General features: G+C 23.5%; 1 protein-coding gene across 9 annotated transcripts in view; it reads left to right on the top strand.

Annotated features, from left to right (window-relative positions):
* The window catches only part of LOC122860879 (tensin-1), a 72924-nt gene that overhangs the window by 25221 nt on the left and 25092 nt on the right, over positions 1–22611 (top strand). For 5 of the 9 annotated variants that reach the window (XM_044164919.1, XM_044164928.1, XM_044164927.1 and 2 more), the window contains exons 2-4: positions 8056–8164; positions 8368–8405; positions 19973–20146. In XM_044164919.1, the coding sequence (XP_044020854.1) occupies positions 8056–8164; positions 8368–8405; positions 19973–20146 (321 nt within the window). Of the gene's footprint in view, positions 1–8055; positions 8165–8367; positions 8406–11193; positions 11362–17711; positions 18865–19972; positions 20147–22611 lie in introns of those variants that run through there. The other 4 variants (XM_044164923.1, XM_044164921.1, XM_044164929.1 and 1 more) reach the window with 4 other exon arrangements.

Raw genomic sequence — 22611 nt, 5'->3', positions numbered from 1 at the left:
CCACATGGTACTTCCAAAAAATCTTGTTGTTTTTCCAAAACGTCGTTCAAGATACTATAATCAATTCAAAAATAATATCTCTCTTTTTTAATTTTCAATTTAACAAAAAAAAAACTTACCTCAAACATGCTCACTGTATTGAGTTTATAAAATACTGGAAGATAAATTTGACCAACGATAATTGCTGCAAAAAGCATACCAAAATGACTAATATGAAATTGTATTCCCAGTACATATGATTCACCACTTAAACCAAGTAATGATGGTCCAGATAAAAATGATACCATCATTGCTATTGCTATGAGTCCACGACCCAATGATCTATCAGCACAAAAATACTCCTTAAATTTAAGAAAATATAAAAATACACTTGTTTTCATCATCTACTAATTTATTTTGATACAAAATATATTTGATGATACATACTCCAGTTGTTTGTTGTCTACCACCAGTAAAACGATAATAAATTCCAACACCTGCTGATATTGCCAACATTGATCCAATAACAAGCCAATCTGGCCATTCGAGAGTTCCCACATTATCATTCTATATATTATTAATTAATAATTATAAATATATTTTACAATGTAATTTTATTATATTTCAAATATTTTTAACAACAAATTCTCACCCCCATATTGTTTTAAATTTTATCAGCTAATTTTTATTTTTTCTTTCTTCAACAATTACTACGAGAAGACTGTTTACATCAACAGCACAGACTTGTTAATTTAAAAAAAAAAAAATGAATTTTCAATATTTTTTAAAAATATCGTTGAGTGTATTTAATTGCACGACAATTAAATTTTAAATTTATTTATATCATTATGTCCATGACAAAGAATTTTTTTATTTTTCAAAATTTTTAATAATACATACTAAATTAGTAAATTACAATTTCATCATCAGTGACACAGACTGTAATTTTTTTTTCTTTTTTAACAAGACAATTATTTTAAATAATTGATTGATAATTATCAAGTAAAAAAAAGACATGCATATATATTTCTATTTGTTGAAATGCATGTGTACAAGATGAACAAGATAAATTAGTTTGTTATTGCATTATGATGAAGATGATGATGAAAAAAAAAGAAAGGCAACAAATCAAAACATCAACCTGATGAAGACGATCATGTACACACACACGCGGTGAATGGAGCCGAATGGATCCGGCAAAGTTTTATATAACTGGTAGATTCCCGTCATTAAGTTGTTAGACGACAGAAGGCTAACCACCAGTTTTATTAACCGGCTGGTGAACTTGATTGTCCATTTTTTATTTTATTTATTCATCATAATTATTTTTCATCTATCTGTAAAAAATATTTATATAAAGAAAAATTTTAACCAATCGATTTGGTATTTGATAATAATCGATGAAAGAAAATTATAAAAATCATCATCATCATCATTTGTTCGGATCGTATATCGAATTATTATCTAAAATATAAATCGCTAATTTTCATCATTATTTTAACTATTCATTTATTATTATTATTTATTATTAAAATTCCTTTATGTTTCTTTGAATTTATTTTTTTTTCAATTATTTGTTTGGCTTGTTATTGTTTTTTTTTTTTATATATATTCTTATCATCCGGTTTGAAATGATCAGTTTTGTATCGTGCAAAAAGTGTTGGATATTTTAACGCAATTTAAAACCGTGAGAATAACGAGACAATTTAAAACTGGCAAGTTTTATTTACAAGTGAATATTTTTAAAGCCAACTATGGTACCATTGTTCAATACATAAACTCTTTGTCAATCTTCACATACTGATCATCAATCTCGTCGTTTATATTCACCAATATGCTGGTTATAAATCTTCATTTTATTTATTCAAGAAATTGACGATACTATAATTTACATTATACTTAAAATATTATATAACTCTCTCGATTTTTAATGAGATTGTTTTTCTTGTTTTAATATTTTTTATTTCATCAATTACTGTAAATTTATTTTATTATTTTTATTCAAATTATGATGATAGTTTTTTTTTTATTTTTTCGTTATTAAATTTTTGTAATTTGTAGAAATTTTACAAGTACATTAGTCAAATGAATTTTGTTAATTTAATTGTGTTAATATTGACTCATATTTTGGGTAAACTTTGACTCGTCATCAAAGTGCATGACCACACCCACACACGATGATCATCATCTTGCCTTGTTCCCTTTATTTGTGCGTGTTTAATAATTACTTTTATTATTTCAAATTTTATTTACAAGTTACTTGATGTTAGATTTTTTAGTCGATATCAAATTGTGTTCCTCCCTATGTAACATGACTCGATTATTCAGACAAGTTAACAACACTCATGCATATTCTCACGCCCTTTTTTTTCACTACACCCTTTGAAAAATAAAAAATAATTTGCTACTATAAGTTATATTTTTTTCATGTGTACCTATATCAAATTTTGTGTAATATACTATTTTAGTTTTACTGCTAATTTTTAATTTTTATTTTCTCTCCTTTTTGATGTAGCTTATTTATAGATAATTTTTTTTTCTTTATGGATGTCAATTTTATACAATGAAATGTTGGTTACATCGAGCTCGCGCGTGTCTCGTTAACAACCATTAATTAACGTTCCATTAAATAACGACTTGACCCCTTTATTTCATGTTCACATTTAATTTATAACACGAAATATTGTATACATGCAAAAAAAAAAAACAAAAATAAATGCATTGCTTGATTTTATCAAACTTGTATTCACTCGTTGTTCATTTAGCAAAATAATATTAAATTATTATTATTTTGCATTAGCATGAAATAGCCCCTGGAGCGAAAAAACACAAATATTGTAATTACTCACGAAAGCTGAACGACATGTGATTTTAATTTTGACGTATATGAAAAATAAATTAAATATTTTTGTTTTTTTTATCGTTAAAATTTTTTCATTCACATGATGATGAATAAAAGTTATTTTAAAAAATAATAAAAATAAATAATTCTTTGACATCATGCTGTGTCCTATTTAAATCAATAAATTTTTTAATTTTTATATTTTTTTTTCCCCATAAATATGACTGTCAGATTTCATAATATTTAATTTATTTTTTTTTTAAATTAAATTGTTTCTTTTTTAATTTTTTTTTATTGGATATATTTAAATTATTTTTTAATTTATCAATGAAATTAATTTGAAAATTATAATTTACGTTAATTTTAAATTTTCATTGTTGATAGTATATGTCATCATCCTCAGTAGTCAACAATGGGGTGTGACTGCTATCAAATATTGCGCAAGATAAAAAAAAAAAACTAGTTCTCAATAAATGATGAGAAAAAAAAAATAAATGTTAAATTACCGCACGCGACAATTTTTTTATTTGAAAATTTTTTTTAACACTCCAAGTTCAATCACGCAAGTTTACGGTACATGAAAATTACGTTATGTATTTATAACGTGATATAATACGAAGAAAAAAAAAAGTAGAATAAATGTTTATTTAAAAATATATTTAGATAAAAATAATATATATCAACTATAGAATTTTAGGTTGCGAAAATATTTAAAAAATAATGGACAAGATGTTGAACATCTTGAAAATCATTCACCCACGTTTTTAAGTATTTTTTTAATAAATGTAATTTGAAAAATATAAATAAATAAATTTATCATGTATTTATATTTTGCAAAAGATTCTTTTGATCAATAGGATAATTGAAAAAACGTATCAAGAGCTATATTAACATGTGAGATAGATTTTTCGGTTCAAGGAACACACACGTTGTGAATTAACTGTGCACGAAAGCGTGATTCCGTTCAACAAACTCACCAACAACAAGACAAATAAATAAATAAATAAATATTCATATATACCACAAAGACATAATAGAAAATAGAGACCCCCAACGATACTTTCATTCAAAAAGGTTAAGGCATGTGTTATTTACGAATATTTATATTTTATTTTTATTCGTTTTTTTAACTGCAATTTTGAATATGTATGTGCGGTTTAACATTGAGTTTGAATATGTCTCCAAGTACTCGAAAGTCAAGAGGTAAAAATATATATACAACCAATGGAAAAAAGGGTTTTATAACCCTTGACATGTCAAACATTAATATTCAGTGGTGAGTTATTAAAAATAAAATATATTTAAAAATAAAAATTACAAGTTGAAAAATTTAAATAAATTGTTAAAAAATAAAATAAATTTAAAAAAAAAAAATTTTAAATTAAAGGTAGTAATAAAAATTGTAAAAAATTTTTTTTTCTCAAGAGGAATCTGTATTGGATGTTGTAAATATGCGTGGGTTAAGATTATGACGTTTAAAGATAAAATATTTTAAAACACACGCCTCTTGTGTTGTCGAGTCTCACACTTTTTTTTGCGTTTTTTTTTTATCTGTCATTTTATTACACACAGAAAAAATTTAATAAAAAAAAGTTCAAGTGTTTTTTTAGTTTTATTAGTACAGATCATTCAATGGGAAATTTTTTTTGTGGTTTTTTTTTTAGTAATAATTATTATTACATTAGCCTTGACAAATGCTACAAAATAATATTTAAAAAAAAAAGAGAATAAAAAAATAGTAATTGTAGTTAATAGCTTGGAGACAAAAAAATATAGAATTGAGAATTTTATGATGCCGACAAGTGGAAAAAAGTTCTCTTTGACAAGTGCCGATTTTCTATATGATTATTTATTTATTTATTTATATATTTTAAATTATTAAAAGTAAAAAAAAGTTTAAATTTTTACGAGAAATTGACCACACACTTTAAGTTACTTTTCTCAATTTACTTACTGAGAAACTCACAACTCAAATGGGTTTTTAAAAAATAAAATAAATTCTCACAATGAAAGTTTAAAAAAAAAAAAAAAATTGCAATGTGTATTTCAAATGAACAGTTAAAAATTGTAGCATTAAAAAATAAAAGAAAATTGTATATAACCTGCGTGGTAATTTATTTTATTTTTTGAATAAAATTATGAGAAAGCCACTGGAATTTATATATATTATTTTATTTTAAAATAAATATATTTCATGGTCAATGAGATGATAAAATATGATGATACTTTTGATATAGCTGAATGAAACCATAAGAGAGTGAGTGAGATTATAGTCTTGTAACGACGACATCGTGTCACACGATTCATTTCATCGTGAAATACATTGAAAATTGCAGAAATACTAAATTAAACTTGTACTTAAAATATAACACAAAACCCACGCTCTTATATCTTTATCATAATATTATTTTAAACTCAAAATAATAATCATGTTTTAACTTTTAATAAACATTTAAAAACAACATATTGGAAAAAAAAAAATAACTTTTTTAAATAAATCGTGATGTTAATATATATGTCATCAAATAAAATTTAATTTACCATGAAATACAATTACTCAAATTGTTGACTAATATTATTATTTTACAAAAAAAGTATATATCATAAAATTTAACAATAGATCACTGGGTCATGCAAAATAATTTCACATTTACAGAAATTTACTTTGACCTTTATTTTATACAAAACAATTTTGTATTTTAAATTATTTTTTATCTTTCTTTTGTTATTTTATTGTATATTTTTTTTTTATGGCTTTTCTATGAATAAGTTAATAATATTGTATATTACAAATTTTTTTATCAATTATTTTTTATAGTTTAAATTTAAATGCAAAATAAGTAGAAATTTCTTTTGAATATTTAATTTTTGTAGAGCATTTGTTAATAGTTTAAACTATTGACAATAATATTAATAATTTTTTTAATAAAATTCTCTTTATTTTTAGATTTAAATATATTTTTAATATAAATATTAGATGAGTCCCTGTTAGTGTATATAAACAAGCGACGTAACACAAGGCCCAATTCACTTGCACATGGTTATCCATGCACAAAATACAAGCCGATGCAGTGTTGTCACTATACCCACTAGCCTTATTCAATTATTATTTTATTTAAATTACATGCATTCACCAGAAATACGTCATATCCATTCATAATTTTGTGATTCATTAATTACTCCAAGTAAAAAAGAGCCGTGAAAGAATCAAATTTTTCAAAAACAATAATCAACAACAATTTTCTTTTAAATCGAATTTTTCTTTCAAGTAAAATTTATATTAACCTATTATTTAAATAATTTTAAATACTAAATAAATTGTAGATATATTATTTACATGATAAAATGATTTATTATTATTTATTTAATTTTTTTGCTGATCTCAACGAGTCGACAATTGCAAATTATAATGTGTAGACACACATATCAGCAATCTTTGTACTATTGATATTTTTTTTTTCAAGTAATTTTTTTTTTTTTTTTTTTATTGTTCTGATCCTTGAACAATTGATGATGTATCATAAATATGACTTTGTTTTTATTAATATTTTATAATATATATTTATTTTATTTTTTTGTTTCTAAATGCCAACACGCATGTAGGTTGTATTGTGAATTATTATGTTTCTTACTCTCTTCCCCTCTATTAATTTTTGAAAGAAAAAATAATGAAAAAAAAAATCATTCAATTGACCTCGTCTCTGTGATGCAATAGCATAAGAATTATTTCAATGACTGACAGCTAGTACGCGACAGTGTTTACAATAACAATCATAACAAGAATTTTTTTTTTTTTTTTTTTCATTCAATTTTTTTTTATATAAAAAAAAATATTAAAATATTAAAGAGTAAAGTGTAATGAGACTTTTGAATACTGTATTTTTCAACTTGAAAAAAAAAAAAAATACCATAAAAAGTACATATGAAATATGTAATTAAAAAAATATATAAAAATATTTTTATTTTAAAATTTTTTTTGTATTTTAATATTTTCATTATTTTATTTTTAAACTAACCCGGAAATATTTTAGGTCTCTCAAGTTATCATAGTAATTTTCATAGTTCATGTATTTTTGTATATTACTTTTTGAAGAGTTTAAAATTGTATGTATGAAATTTGGGCGCCAATCCAAGCTTTATCGTCAATGGTGAAGTTTATGATTTTCACAGACGAAAAAAGAAAAAAGTTTAAAGTAAAAGAGGTTGTATGATTTTTGCGAGTTATATTCACATGAATATATATTTGGTATTTGTTAATGCTTGTAAGCTTGAGTGCACAAAACTCCAACACATAATGCTTCAGGGTATATTGAACCACTTGAAATGTCTTCTTGTCTCGCATTCTCTATTCAAAAAAACGCACTCGAGCAAAACCAGACGCTTTGATTTGGTTTACGCCTACTTGTACATTTGATGTATTGAAAATTTTTATGCCAATATTAACTTTGATAATTTTATCTCATTACATATGCCTAATAAATTTATAAATTAATAATAATAATAATACCAAAGATATTTAAATTAATTTAGATTAAAAATAAATGTGCCATAAAATTTTTTAGGATTGTTTAAAATTTTGTTTTTAAATTGGCAGCGATAACACCAAATTAAAAAAAAAATAAATAAATAAACGATGATTGCTATTGGAAAAAGAGATTTTATTTATTTTTATTTTTATTTTGTGCCCAAGGTTGATCGCGTGCGTGTAATCGGAGACGCGGATCTTGAGATCCTAGAAATTTTGCCTCAGGAGCAACCCAAACTTTATTTTTTGAATTTTATTTTATTTTTTTTTTTTTTTGTTGGTTTTATTTGAATACCAAAGTCTTTCACGATTGTATGTACGATATACGATATACAGTGGCTGTCTTAATATTAAAACTAACATTTCACGTTCTCATTCGTAAAGTCAAAATATTTCCTTCCGTTACAACAACGTCACGATGAATCGCGAACGATTATTACTATGGCACCCACTGTGCTGTTTAAAACATGACTCGTGTATATCATATTTATATGTTTATTTATTTTTTATTTATTATAACAAGTAGTTTGGATATATAGCTATATCACGACTAACATTTTTCTTTTTTTATTTTTTAGGGTCACAGTGTTTTATTTATTTTTTCTTTTGATATTTAAATTTATACTGTTGTCTGACTGGCATAATTTATTGTCGCTAGTTTTTTTAATTAAAAATTTAATACTAATGTAATTTTTTTATTTAATTTCAGACTGATTTTGAACCACAATGCCATATTTTTCAAACAAAACAATTGAAAAAACCGCGCCCATGCCATCTGTGTCACCAGTCGATGATAAAACAGGCATCGTGTTGCAGAGGTAAGTCGATAAAGTTTACATTTATTTTACCAACAAATATTTAAAAAATATATCTCAACAGAGAGCACTAATGTTCGCAAAAAATACAAGAATACTTTTATCAAAATATATCATCATTAATCACAATTAATTAACAATTAAAAAAATTTTTTTTTTCATCTCTATTAAAAATTAATTAATGTTTTTTTTTTTTTCTTTTACAGTCTGCAAATATTTTTGCCATAAAGCCTGCGAAGACAAGGTAATTCTAAAATTCATATACATTAACAAATAATTTATTAGCAATAATATAATTTAAATAAAAATTATTTATAAAAAGTCAAAAACACTTTCAAGATAATGAATATTGTTTGAGAGAATAAAATAATTTGAATGAACTTGTTTTTGACATTATATTTAAATTAAATAAATTTGATGTATTAATAATTTCACCACGTGGTTTCAATTTAGAAAGTCATATGTCCCACGTCAATATTATTTATTTGGATTTACTTGTTGAGTCTTCGTCTCAAGATGATGATGATGATGATAATTTTTTTCTTTTCTTTTTTCTTCATCTTCTCATGATTCACTTTATTTTTATTTTTCTCCTCGGTACTTGAAATTATTTATTTTTATATATATTATTTACAACGGGACGCGACCCACGTGCATTGCTTGAGGACAACTAAAGAAAATCGAGGCTGATATCCGCGTGAGAGACACACATCGGTGTGGGTTCAGTCACCGGACAGAGCACGAGCCTCTGGTTTACCTTTGGCATCATTGTATGCGATATATGGATACAAGTACATTCAAAAAAAAAACAAAACAAAATAACAAAATTACTCGTTGCATTTGTATAAATAAAATGAAAAAAAAAATATTACAGATTTTTAAAACTGTTGTTGCAATTGTTGGATGTCTTGGGGCACAACCTCAACAGATTCTTCAACACATTCATGAAATATTATGACAAAGTAGTTGGATGATTAATCTTGTCACACACACAATCAACATCATGACAATATTAATCTTGTATATTGTACATTGATGAGACAAACAGAATATCATCAAGATATTTTATGTTTTTCAAATGACATACACTGTGTTTTCTACCAGTGTAACAGTATTTTCCAATTTGATGACAGCTTTGGCATAAGTAATAAAATAATAATTTATTTGTCAAACAAACACTCATCAAAGAAAATCATTATTAATTTAAATTTTTATATGATTATTTTCTCTCTTTGATGCGTGTTTTTTAAATAACAAATATATTTTTCTTTTCAAATTTAATTATTTAAAAATCTTATATTCTATTTAAATAGTATATTTGATTTTTTTATTTAAGAAAAATTTATTTAACTGTAATTGACACATGATAATTTTTGCATAAATTATCATAAAATTAATTTGTCTATTTTTTTTTTTCTTCTATTCTTTACAAGGACGTTTTTATTATATTTGGTGAAATTTTTTTTTCATTTTTTTTTTTCAGCATGACTTTTTGGAGAATTCTCGAGAGGAGAAAATAAATAAAATAAAAAAATTAGAAGCCTTGACCTTCCACCTGGAGTAAATAGAGCTTGAATTTTTTTTATTTATTTATTTTTTTTATTCATCTGAGATTCAAGATGTTCGTGTCCTTGCATATACACAAGCGACATGTCAAAGAGTCTTGATTTTTTTCTACAAGATAACTCTTTCTTTTTTTGTTGTTTTTTTACAAGATGATTTTTTTTATAATGTAGTGACAGTAGTGAAGAAAAGGGTGGAGTCAATTGTAAGATTAAATGCCCTTGACTTTGTTTAGTATCAAGCAATACCTTTTGAAATCAAGTTGAAGTGCATCGACCGCCTAGCGACTTGACTATTTTTCTCGGTTCGTGGTATATAAGTAATGTACCAGTGTATTTCAGTGTAGATTGCTATATGTATTGCATCCTTATTCACCAATGATTCTATACCAGCTTGTATTTTTTATTAAACTTTTTTATATTTTATATATAAAAATTCACATTGGTGGCATTAGAAATGAGGAAGAATACCATACCTGGACAAGTTGTTTACCTCACACATTTTTACAGCTTATACAAGTGCAGTAATTTTGTACTACTATTTTTCTCGTTTGTATATATAAAATAGCATTAAATTATATTTAAAAAAACTTGGTAAACTAGCCATACAGTAGCACGAATTTTTATACATTACTTTTGTCCAGGTGCAACCTTCATACAGTTTTATTCTTGTTAACGCAAAATCAAACGGTATTACTGATCTTATCCAAAATAATAAATAAAAATTCAAATAAATTAGATGAATAAAAATTTATTTAAATAAATGTATTATTAAAAATTATTTTGATAATTTTTATTTTTATTTTTTTCATTATACAAGTATTAATTTTGTATTTTTTTTTTTTTTTCTTTTTTCGAAATTTCGATTTCGAAATTGATATTACAAGAAATACTATTAATTTCTTGTAATAATTTTTATTGTTTTAAATTTTAGTTTAAATTTTTAATTTATTTAATATATCTGGTATAGAAAACGTTGTTCTTTCTTTTTATTTTTTTTCGCTCAAGCCGGCTCTCATGTGCAAACACTTCTCAACGAATCCAGTCCGCGAAGAGCGTTCATACTGACTGGACGTTAAAACTATCGATGTGTCGTGTAATATATTAACCATCAATAATTACCAATAATATCACAAATAAAAAACAATCTTATAATAACTAAAATTAATATTATCAATTACTCCAAACTACTGCAAAAAGATTTTCAAAATTACATAACAAAAAATCAATAATCCTAATCAATAACAAATTAAATTATTTGAATAAAAATAAAAGTACAACAAAAGTGTTTAATATTATTAAATTAACAGAATTTAATTTAAAAATTAAATCAAGTGCTCAATTATTTTTAATACTATTTTTTTCGTGTTTATCATGTGTTAAATGTTAATGAAAAAAAAATATATATTCTGCGCACAGTGTTAGTTGGTGTTTGATAAAATTGAGAATGATTTTTTAAATTTTTTCAAGTGAGATAAAATAAGTATACGATGACCTTGACCGAATGAAATATTCTTGGAGGTTTATAAAATACCCGGAGGTGAATACAGGAATTCCGTAAGATCGAGATCAATTCAAGGGTGGTAATGTGGTTTCAGAGGTGACGGCAAGATGAACGATCATGGCTATACAACCGAGGTATACCATTTTTTTTTTATACCATTTTTTTTTTCTTTATTTAAAGATTTGTTTTATAAATATATATATATATTCCACTTCGTCTTTCTTGTTGCACCGACAACGATAATACACTCGCGCCATTTCAACTCTTTTAAATTTTTTTGTTATTTTTTATTATTATTTTCGTCATGCTGTAAATTCACGAGTAAGTCACCGTACAACAACTAAATATTAAGTACAAAAAACCCTTTCATATATATAACCTGGTATAATGCTTACTCAAAGGATTAAATGTATAAATAAAATTTCAAGGAATTTAAAGTTATATTATATTTTTTTTTTTTCATTATCTTTTTTGTATGTACAATATATATTTTCTCTTATCGTTTGATTTTATTACCTTTTTTTTTAAAAAAATTTTTTCCTTTCATTCTTTCGATTATGTAGTATTTTGCGTCGTGATGATGCATTCATGGTCGTAAAGAAAAAAAATAAACAAAAATATTAATGTGACTTCGATAAGTTTTTTTTTTGTTGCCTTCATTGAGCACGATTAGATAAGAACGCGTCAGGTACAAGTTGACAGACGTTTTTAAAACTCAAAAATATATCAGCATAAATTTATCATCAACACTTTTATTGTTGTTATTATATTTATAATTTTAATATTTATATTTTTATGATTATTCAATTTATAAAAAAATCATTTTCCTTTTTGCACTAAAATTTTGGATGATTTTATAGAAACATTAACACAATTAAACGAAAAAATAAAAATAAATAAAAAATATGATTTTTATATTAATCCTTACTATATATAAAAATTATTCAAGCATTTTTTAAATTTCTGTAGAGTTTAAGTATTTTTAAAAATTAAATAAAACGACATGAGTATGAAGAATAAAAAAAAAATAATTAAGAAATCAAAAATTAAATAAAATTTTATATTATAAAAAAAAAAGGCCACCCTGTATCAAATAAATTCAAGTATGTTATTATGTCAACAAAGTGAGTACTCGACCAGTCACGATGAATTTGTGGTGGAAAAAAAAATTTAAAAAGAAAATAAGAGTATAATTTTTTATTTCACTTTTTCGCTTTGGGTTAATTTAAAATAATGAAAATATACAGTAGCTAATGTCAGAATCAAATAAAGACATGTATACTTTAATAATATGTGTGTTGAATATTTTTATATTCAAAAAGCAAAAAAAATCGTTTTTTTTCCACAATCATTTTGAACCTTAATTATCCTTTTTTGCTTGTTCATAATCACTGGTTTAATTTTTGACTTGAAAAAATTACGATTTTAAATTGTATATAGGCAATAGCCATTGCGTGTGTGTTTGTAAATAAATTTACCCCTTTTATTTTCATATCACAAAGTGCACTAATACTATGATTACTTATTTTAATTTTATAAAAAAAAAAAATTCTTGGCTAATGGCCAAAAAAAAAAAAAAATTTCTATCAATTTTATATTTAAAAATTCAACTTAAAAAATATATAAATTTCTAAAAATAAAAATTAAATTAAAAATATATATTTTTATTACAATATAAACATCTTTTTTTAAACATTTAATTTTATTATTTTCCAAGTTTAAAAAATTTTCCTTTTTTTTTTTATATATATTACTTTTGGTGTATTTTCAACATTCATAAATTTTTTTTTTTTCAAGCCAAAGGCAAAGTCTCGAGTGCACTTTCATGCTCGTCGTTTTACCTGATGAAAAAAAAAAAAAAAAAAAAATTGTTTCAAGAATAAAAAAATAAAAAAGAGTTTGAACCTCTCGTGTGGACTTCTCGAATTTCGTTGAGCAATTTTAGTGGTAGATATTTTGTATGTGTTAGGTATACTTATATACACAAATATAATACATCAGAGAAGAGAGTAAAGACTGCTTGAAGAATGAAAGATTTTTATTTTTTTTATTATCTTTCTCTTACTAGCTAAAATCTTCAAGGCCACTTTGCTAAATTCTCAAACTACCAATGCCATTACAAGATCAAGAATAGTCATCTTCTCTTCTCAGTATTTTTCATCCCTTTTAATCTACTTATTTTTTTTTATATTATTCTCCTCTAATTTTATCTCTTTTGACTTTGTAAATGGTACAACCAACAAATACATTCAAGATCTCATGTGGACACACAGAATCATCATCATTTACTTTTATTTTTTTTACATCCTCAACTGTATATAATTAAATAATTAACATTTTTCATTTATTTTTATTTTATTATTACGAGGCACACCTCTTTTTTTTTATTTTTTTTTGCTTCATTGACTATAACCTGAAGGTTTTTGTCTTACATATATGTTATTTAGCAATGCCAATTTGCAGTTTTTAGCTTATTATTATTTTTCATTTACAATCAGCTGATGATTTTGCTGAATTTGTAAATTTAACACACTTTTATCTGATAATTCAACGTCATTGGAATTTTTATATTTTATTTATTTATTGTTTTATTTATAATTTTTTCATTTAATTTAATCAGGAAGTTATTTCATCACTTGAAAAATTTGCTACTATATATGCTACGACATTTTAACGACAAGATGATCACAAGTAAATTGCCATTTAATTTATACTTGTGTGTATAAAACCTGGATGTTAAAAGATCATAAAAATGTTATTTGAATAAAATTGATTTGCCACAGGGTGTGTTTGTTTAATTTATATACAGTGTCATTGATGCTTTCATTAACTTCGCGAATGATCAACTCATCCAACAGTTTTTAATTAAATTTTAAATATAATTTTCTTCCGGAAGAAAAAATTCATAAACGTTGCTGTGATTAATCAAACAGTCTTGAATTCTTAAGATACACGTGGGTGTTGATTAAAATAAATTCAATTTATATTTTAAATGAATATCGATATATCCATTCAGTTGAATAATCTGCGTGGGCAATAAATCCAGTCGAGTATATTTTATATAAAAAAAAAAGGTAAATTTCATTGAAGGATAAGAAAATTTTTTAAATAATTTTACTCATTTTTGTTTCTCTTGTAAATGTTTAAAATAATTCAAGCAAAGAGACAAATATATTGTTTAAAAAAATAAAATTGTTAAATACGAAATATATAAAGCACCGTTTTATTTGTATTATGTATTATATGAAATTTTGCATTAAACTAGACTCGCGATAGATCAAATACGTGGGAGGAAGAGAAGGTGTATATATTTATTTTATTTGTTGAATATCTTGTTCAATGGCTAGAGGCATACAGATGAATACATATATTTAACATACATTAAAAATATATTGTCAATGTGTATATTTTATAAATGTTTTTATATGTATGGGTAATTTTATACTTATTGGCTTTTGGATTAGCCAATGATTCACTTGTATTTAAAGTCGTTCGTAACAACATCTATGGTCATCTATGGTCTCATTGTTACTCGATTTTCTCTGTAGAAAAAAAAACATGAACATGCCAAGACATCAGCTGCTGTATCTTATATACAGATTGAAAAAATAAATACAGTTTTTCAAATTGTCCTCTTGTCTTATCGTCAGGCGGAAGTGAAAGTACATACCCGCAAGAGGTGCGAATTTTTTTAAAATTCTTTTTTCATTTTCATTTCTATTATCTTTTCCTATTTTATTTTTTTTTTTCTTTTCATTTCACTAGTCACACGTTTACTTCGTGTGCTAATCTTCATCACTAAAATTCCTGGTGAATAAAAAATTTAAAAAAAAATTCTCTTGTATAAAAAAAATACAATAAAAACTCGATTTACAATATATATTTATTTTTTTTTTTCTAAGATTAAGTACAAACAACTTGAGCACAGGTAATTAACGGTATTTTTTTTTTGTTATCTTTTGTTTATACAAAATTTATTTGCTTATTTAAATTTTTTATTTTTTTCTTAATTTTAAAAAATTTTCAAACACATTTTAAAATAATATTACAAAATGTATATAATTTTTTTTTATTTAAAATTTTTTTTTATGATTTATGAGGAATCTTGTACGACATGTCATATGTGTAACTTTCAATAGACAAATGCTGTTTTTGATTTCATCGTCGTATTTTTTAGCCGTGGGTCATTAAAACCTCCAAGTTGTATATAATGGCATTCGCCCACGCCTCACATTTGTTTATATATCTATGTGTTGTACATATATATTAACAAATAAATAAATAAATAAATAAATAAATAAACAAATAAATAAATAAATACGTCTTTGCAATATGCATTTTGCCAGTTGAGCCCGCCGGCCTAAGTACACATGTGGATTGTGGACACACACATAAATATTTTTCATTTTTATATTTTTGCATATAGGTGCATAAAATATATTTTATTTCTTTAGTTTTCTCTGACACATCATATACTCGTGTGCATATATGCATAAAAATTACACGTACTCGATAACAAACACGTTCTTGGAAGCGACCCGATTTTATGACCGCATATACTGATAACAAATTCATATTTTTATTTTTTTTTTTATTTTATTCTTTTTCTTCTGCACTTTGCAAAGTACTCAATTTTTTTTTTTTCAAATATTTATATTTATTTTATTTTAATATGTATACCTGTAGGTGATGAATAATGAAAAAATATTTATTCAAAAATATTTTTAATATTTTTAAAAAAAAATTCAAATAATTCAGGTATGAAAATTTTATTTTTTTTTCTACAATTTTTATCTCGTCAAAAAAATGATTTTTTATTTTTTGTCGAGCTTGTTGGGGAAAAAAAAAAATTTGACAAGACAAAGAACCATGTGTTTTATGATAAAAAAAAAAAAAAACATAATAAAAGGGTCTGGTAAATGTATGTTTACTTGTCGGCTTTGAGCAAAAGGGTTATTTCCTCTTTTGCTCGTTTCTCGCAAACTAGAAATCCAGTATCATTTACCCATGCGTAATAATTTTTTTTAGAAACTTGTCGTTTTTTTTTTTTTAAACAATATAACCATCTCTCTCTTGTTTTTAAACGTAAAATATAAAATAACCAGAGGACAAAGTACAAAAAATTCAAAACAAACAATAAAAACCGTTTCGTTTTAAATTTCTATGAAAATTTGTAATGAAATCTGTCATAAAATTTTATTTAAAGTTTATAAATAAATTATATATTACAAAATTTGTAAATTAAAAATTATACATTTTATTGTTATTTATAATTCCACCTGTATATGCGCATTTCTTAAATACCATAATTTATTTATCGTAAATTTCTTGAATTTTGCAATAAATAAAAATATTCAAAGTCCATTCTGTTAATTTTACATTGCAATAATAATAAAATTACGTCTGAAATTTTTATTATGATATCAATAAAAAAATAGACAACCTCAATTGATAAAATAATAAATATTTATTATTATCATCATAAAACTGATAAAGCCATTTGAAATATAAAAGTGATTAAAATAATAATAAAAATATAAAATTTACAGTGATAATAATTCAAGTGATTATCAAACAACTTCAATCAAATAGTAAATTTACAAAAAGATCCGACAAATGATTATTAATTAAATAAATAAATAATCATTTTTTTTTTTTCCTCTTTTTACTTTTCCATATAGAAATTGTGATTTTTTTTTTTAAATTTTTATTATTTCTCTAATCAATTTGTGCTTTTTTACAAGTTGATTTTTAACAAGTGTATTTTATAATAAAATAAATTGCAATTTATTTATCCCACGATACCACGTGAATAAATGTGTATTATTCTTTTTTTTTTTTTTTTTATTTTTAGATATGAGTATGCACACGCGATTCGATCAGTTACGCAATAGCAAGAATCATTTTATTTTTTTTATTTTTATAACTCATAATGTGTATATGTTTAAAGTTACTTTATAGACGATAATACATATTCTCTTTTTAGCCCCACTCTAGTATTTTTTATATACATTATTTTTATTAAAACTTACTGCCACAACGAATTGCAAAAAATAAAAAAAAAGATTTTGCATCGTCATAATCATCAGCAGCTTTACAAAGTATCGGAAACATCAAACAATAAATTTATATATATAAAAAAATATTCTATAAAAAAAAATACATTCATTATTGCAAACTTACTCAATTTTTTTTTTCAATTATTAAACACTTATCATTGTTTATAAATAATTTTTTTCCTTTCATTTTAAATTATATTTATCGTAGATTAATTTATATCAATTTATAGCTTTATTTTAAATTAAAAAAAAATTTTTTTTTTGAGAAATAAAATAATGATGAATTCAACGACATTATTTTATACATATATAATTATTATTTGTGCGTATGTTCTATGTGAGAGAGTAACAGACGCAATAACCATCCGACCCTGAGGTTGAGGTGGTACACACACGCGCAGCTGTAACGACTCTTCTTGTCTGACAGTCGGTTTGCGTTTGTTCAACAGTACAAACTAAACTTTAATAACTCTCTAATAATACTAAATAATATTAAAAATAATTTATTAATAATTTATAATAAATAAATTAATTAAATGAAAAGAAAAAAGAAAAAGTTCAAGTAAATTTTTTGTGTAATATATTTTATAAATAATTATTATTAAATTACAAAAGTATTTATTTATTTATTTATTATTATTATGAGTAAATAAATAAATTATTCAAGGACAATATTAACAACAAATCGTGATGCCAGATCATTGTTATTTCTTGCAACATTCAAGAAGAGTCAAAAAGCAAGATTGTTATCGGTTTTGTTTATCGCGACAGTGACCCTCTGGTGAACCCTTTGAATAAACCAATGTATAAATTTTTTTTATTTTAAACATTTTATATACATATAAAGACTATTCACAAATTTTTTTATTTTTTATGATATTTATAATTTTTTTTATATAAATTATCGAGGGTTTTGTCGATCTAATCGAAATCATGCTGAATAAATCGAGATTAAGTGATGGATAAAGATTTACAAGAGTGGGTTTAATTTTTTTATTTTTTTTTAACAAACTGTTGGATTAATTTTAAAAAATAAAATAGTTGTTGTGATCGAGAAATAACATTGACTATGTTCAATTAGTCAATAGTCACGTATTTGTGGATATACTATTCCCGCGGTAATTTAAACGTGATATTTTTACCATCAAATATAAAAATTTTATACTGAAAAAAAAGAGGAAATTATACTTTTATTGAAAAAAAATTAATTGGGTTAAATAACGGAAGTGTGTATATGTGAATTGACCTTGAAAATAATTCAAAATGTCTCAAAGTAATTGAGTAATTTTTCAATTAAATCTTTGGAGAATTTTAATTGTATTTTTTCTTTTAAAAATTGTTTTATGAATTTAAATTGATCTGGTTTGATACATGCAAATCAATGTCAGTTGATGCACTGATGCATAATAATTTAAACTAAAAAGTTTGATTATAAAATTTTAGGATGTGTGAAAAAATAAATTAATATTATTAAAATTATATTTTAATGTTTACGAATTTATTTATCTTGATGGCTTCAAAGATGCCGGTATGAAGACTAAAATATCCTCAAAAGAATTGGATGATCTATTCGATGAGGTAACTTGATAATTAAATTTTTTTGATTATTTTTTTTTAAAAAAAGCACGTGTACTTCCGTTGAAATTTTAAATTATTTTTAAAACATCTTTTAAACAGATGGGGGTATATCCTGATATGCAGCAAACAAATTTTATTATAAATCACTTGTAATATATGAAAATAAAAAAAAAATTATTTATGATATAAATAGACACGTATCATGTGTTTGAAAATATGTATTTCTGTAATTGAAAAAAAAAAAAATCACATAGTAAAATCCGGTTGAATCAGTCGACAAACCACAAACAAACCCACCATGTATATTGCACAATTTTTAACAACAATATTATTTATACTTTCTTTTAATTTATTATTATTTCTATGTGATAATTTTTTTTTTTTTTTATATCTAACATTTAGTATCTAACAATAAATTAATAATGTTATTTTCTCTATTTTTTTTATCACACAATATTTAATTTATTTTGAATTAATAAATTATTGTGTAGAAAAAATATAAACAAATTACAAATTTATTTTACTCACCGATGATAAAAAAATATTAAAAGAAAAAAAAAAAAAAAATTTTAAGGATGTTGAGAGTCATAAGACAAGCGTTGTCATTTTAATGCTAATTGTTATTACACCAGAATTGCATAATCAAAATTACTGTGCATGTGCTGACTTCTCGAGGCGTTTTCAACTGAATTTAAAAACTTGCACGCGATGATTATAATTTATTTTATTTTTTTTGTCTCTTTTTAAGGTCTCTGAACTCGATATTTAAAATTTTTTAATTTCATTATTATCTTGTTTTTATTTCTATTTTTATCAACTGATAATAATTAAATCAAACTTTCGTAATATATTGGAAATTCTAGAGAAAAAATAAAAAGTAAAAAAAAAAAATAAGGAAGGTTTTTATGAAGTTAAAAGATAAGAGGGTTATTATGATGAAAAAATTTTCTAGACCATGGTTAAATTGGTGATTGTAATTTATGGATTATTTTTTATTTTTTTATCAATCCATTAGTATATTATATTTATTTTGTAATATTTAAAAAATACCAAGTATATTATATTTTTTGAATATAATTTATTTAAAATTTTCTTATTTAATTTTCAGGGAGCTAGATTTCGTGATACATCACAACAAATACATAAACAATGGCAAGCAGATCCATCACGAACATTTCCATCAGTTGGAAATGCAAATATAAATTCGCAAAATCCAGGTACAAGTGATGCATCATCATCAGATACATCAAGTCCAACTCCAAGTCCAAATCATCAAAGTACAGTAAGTCTACAATAACATAAATATTATTACCCAAAAATAAATAGACAATAAATGAATGAATGAAAAAAAAATATACTCTTCCAGACAAGAATGTTTATTCTTTTTTAATTTTATTTACGACTTGTCCAAAAATTGGACAAGGGATAAAAAAAGAATTACAGGCGTGGTCGTTCCACATTCTCCGACTAGATATATTAGTTAAAATGTGGATGTGTGTATACAAATAAATATACAACCCCTGACACACCTATTATTTTCACAATTCTAGTCATCATCCTGCCATTTCTCTTTTTTTTTTTTATTTTAAACTAAACACTTTGCAATCATCAAATGACATTGCGTTAGTTTCTATGTTCATTTGGGTCAAGCATATATCAAACACATCAAGATAAGACTCAATACAATTCATAGTAGATATATCGAAAATTAAAATCAATAAGACAAAGAGTTAATTCATATTAACATCTAATAATAAAAATTATTTAATTGACTTCCGATGTTTCACTTTTTTTTTTTTCGAAACAATAACAAGCTCTAATTATCAATTTTGCAATCAAATATAATTTTACTTTCAGAAGAAAATATTAATTTAAAAAATAAAATTAATATAAATTATTATAATTTATTTATTAATTATTTCTTTATATTTATTTAATATTTTTGCTGTTATTAAGTAAACGGTGTTGAGTATGATTGAAGGTGAATTAAATTAACTTAATGAGTTGTTTGTGACATTTTATTACAAAACTCAAAGTCAACTATTTAATTTTTTTTTTTGTAATATAAATAAGAAATTACGTCAAGTAGTATGACGTTAAATTACAACTATCTATTCATTTAAAAAAAAAAAAATCATAATTAAATATCAAAAGGTTTTTTTAATTATAAATTAAATACAATGATTTATTTTGATCATTCAGTAAATCTTTTTTTTTTGCTTTCATCTTTTTTTATAATATTACTTTTTTAATTTTGTTTTATGATTATTTAAATTTATTTTTATTTAATCGATATCAATCGTAAATGCATTTAGAGTACATCGAGTGTATTAAAAGTGGATAGAAGATGAAACTGGAAATGGGAACGAATTAATCGACGTAAACTGGAATTTATCATCAAAGGCAAATGGAAGTTTTATTGATTAAAGTTCTAATGGATTTTCAAATGACCTTTAATTAATGCAAACTATATTTTTTACTTTATTTTTTTTTTTATTTTAAATTTTATTTACAGTGTAAATATTTTTTAAATATTTGTATAATAAATATGTCTTAATTTAAAATGTGAAACGATAAAAAGGGTCAGACATAAATATTTGATTTTTCTTTTTTGAAATACAACTGTCGATCTAAATTTAAATTAATTATTATATTTTTTTATGCATAAAAATTAATTAAATTATCATTTTTAAATTTATAATATATTATTTGTTTATTTTTATTATTTTATTTTGATATTGGAGGGGTTTTAGTGAGCCTTATTTTGAGTAGAATGTACATACCAGGACACCATGCACTTTGAGATCTAAATTTAAATTGTTGATACAACGTCAATCGTTCATCTTGAAAATAAATTGCTTATTTAAAAAAAAAGCTCACCTCAGAATAAATTAAAAATAAATTAATTTGTTAAATAAAAATTGTTGAAAGATATTATCCTATACAACATAATTGAAATTTGTTTTTAAAAAAAAAAATTAAATCTCTCAACTAATATAAGGTGTGCCTGTTAAAGTGTCGAAAGGCTCTAAATATTTTTTTTAAATGTCTTTTTTAAACCTCATCCTCAGAGGACCACTTATCATCTCAAAAATCAACATGCGTTTAGAGCCAAAAATATTTATGAATATCTATGGAATTTTTTTTTGTTAAATTTTATTTTTTTTATTTCCTTTTAATTTTTAAATATACATTTTGGCTGTTTTCTTTTTGTAAATATCCATTATATTAGCACTTTTATTTTGATATATTTATTTTATATTGACAAAATTTTTATTGATGATTTTTTTTTTTTTTGTTTTTTTATTTATTTTAATTTAAAAAACAAGATGCGTGTGTTTATATATTCATCAGTGGTATTTCAATGTAACAAAGTGTCGATGAGAATCAAGGTCGACTGATTGAATCGCGAATAAACCGGTCAGCATATAAATTGAAGAAATAAATTTTTTATTAAATAAAAAAAAAATAATTTATATCAGTTATTTGAATCAAAAATAATTTCAATCTAATAATAATGACAACTGTCGATGTGGAAATAAATGAGTTTGCAGTTCAACGATTTGTGTGATAGATTAAAAAAAAAAAAGAAACAAATAAATATATATTTTTTTTAGACATGTTTTATTAACGTCAGGGACAATCGTTATAAGGCAATTATTAGCTCGTCTGTCATCGGTATTGTGTGAAAAAGCAACTTGAATTTGACAGTTGAATTGCGAAAAAAAAAAAATGATAAATAAGATA

Source organism: Aphidius gifuensis, linkage group LG1 (genome assembly GCF_014905175.1).
Source record: "Aphidius gifuensis isolate YNYX2018 linkage group LG1, ASM1490517v1, whole genome shotgun sequence".
In the NCBI taxonomy this organism is placed as follows: Eukaryota; Metazoa; Arthropoda; class Insecta; order Hymenoptera; family Braconidae; genus Aphidius; species Aphidius gifuensis.
The sequence above is the reverse complement of the archived record's forward strand: the minus strand, read 5'-3'. Positions and strand labels throughout refer to the sequence as shown.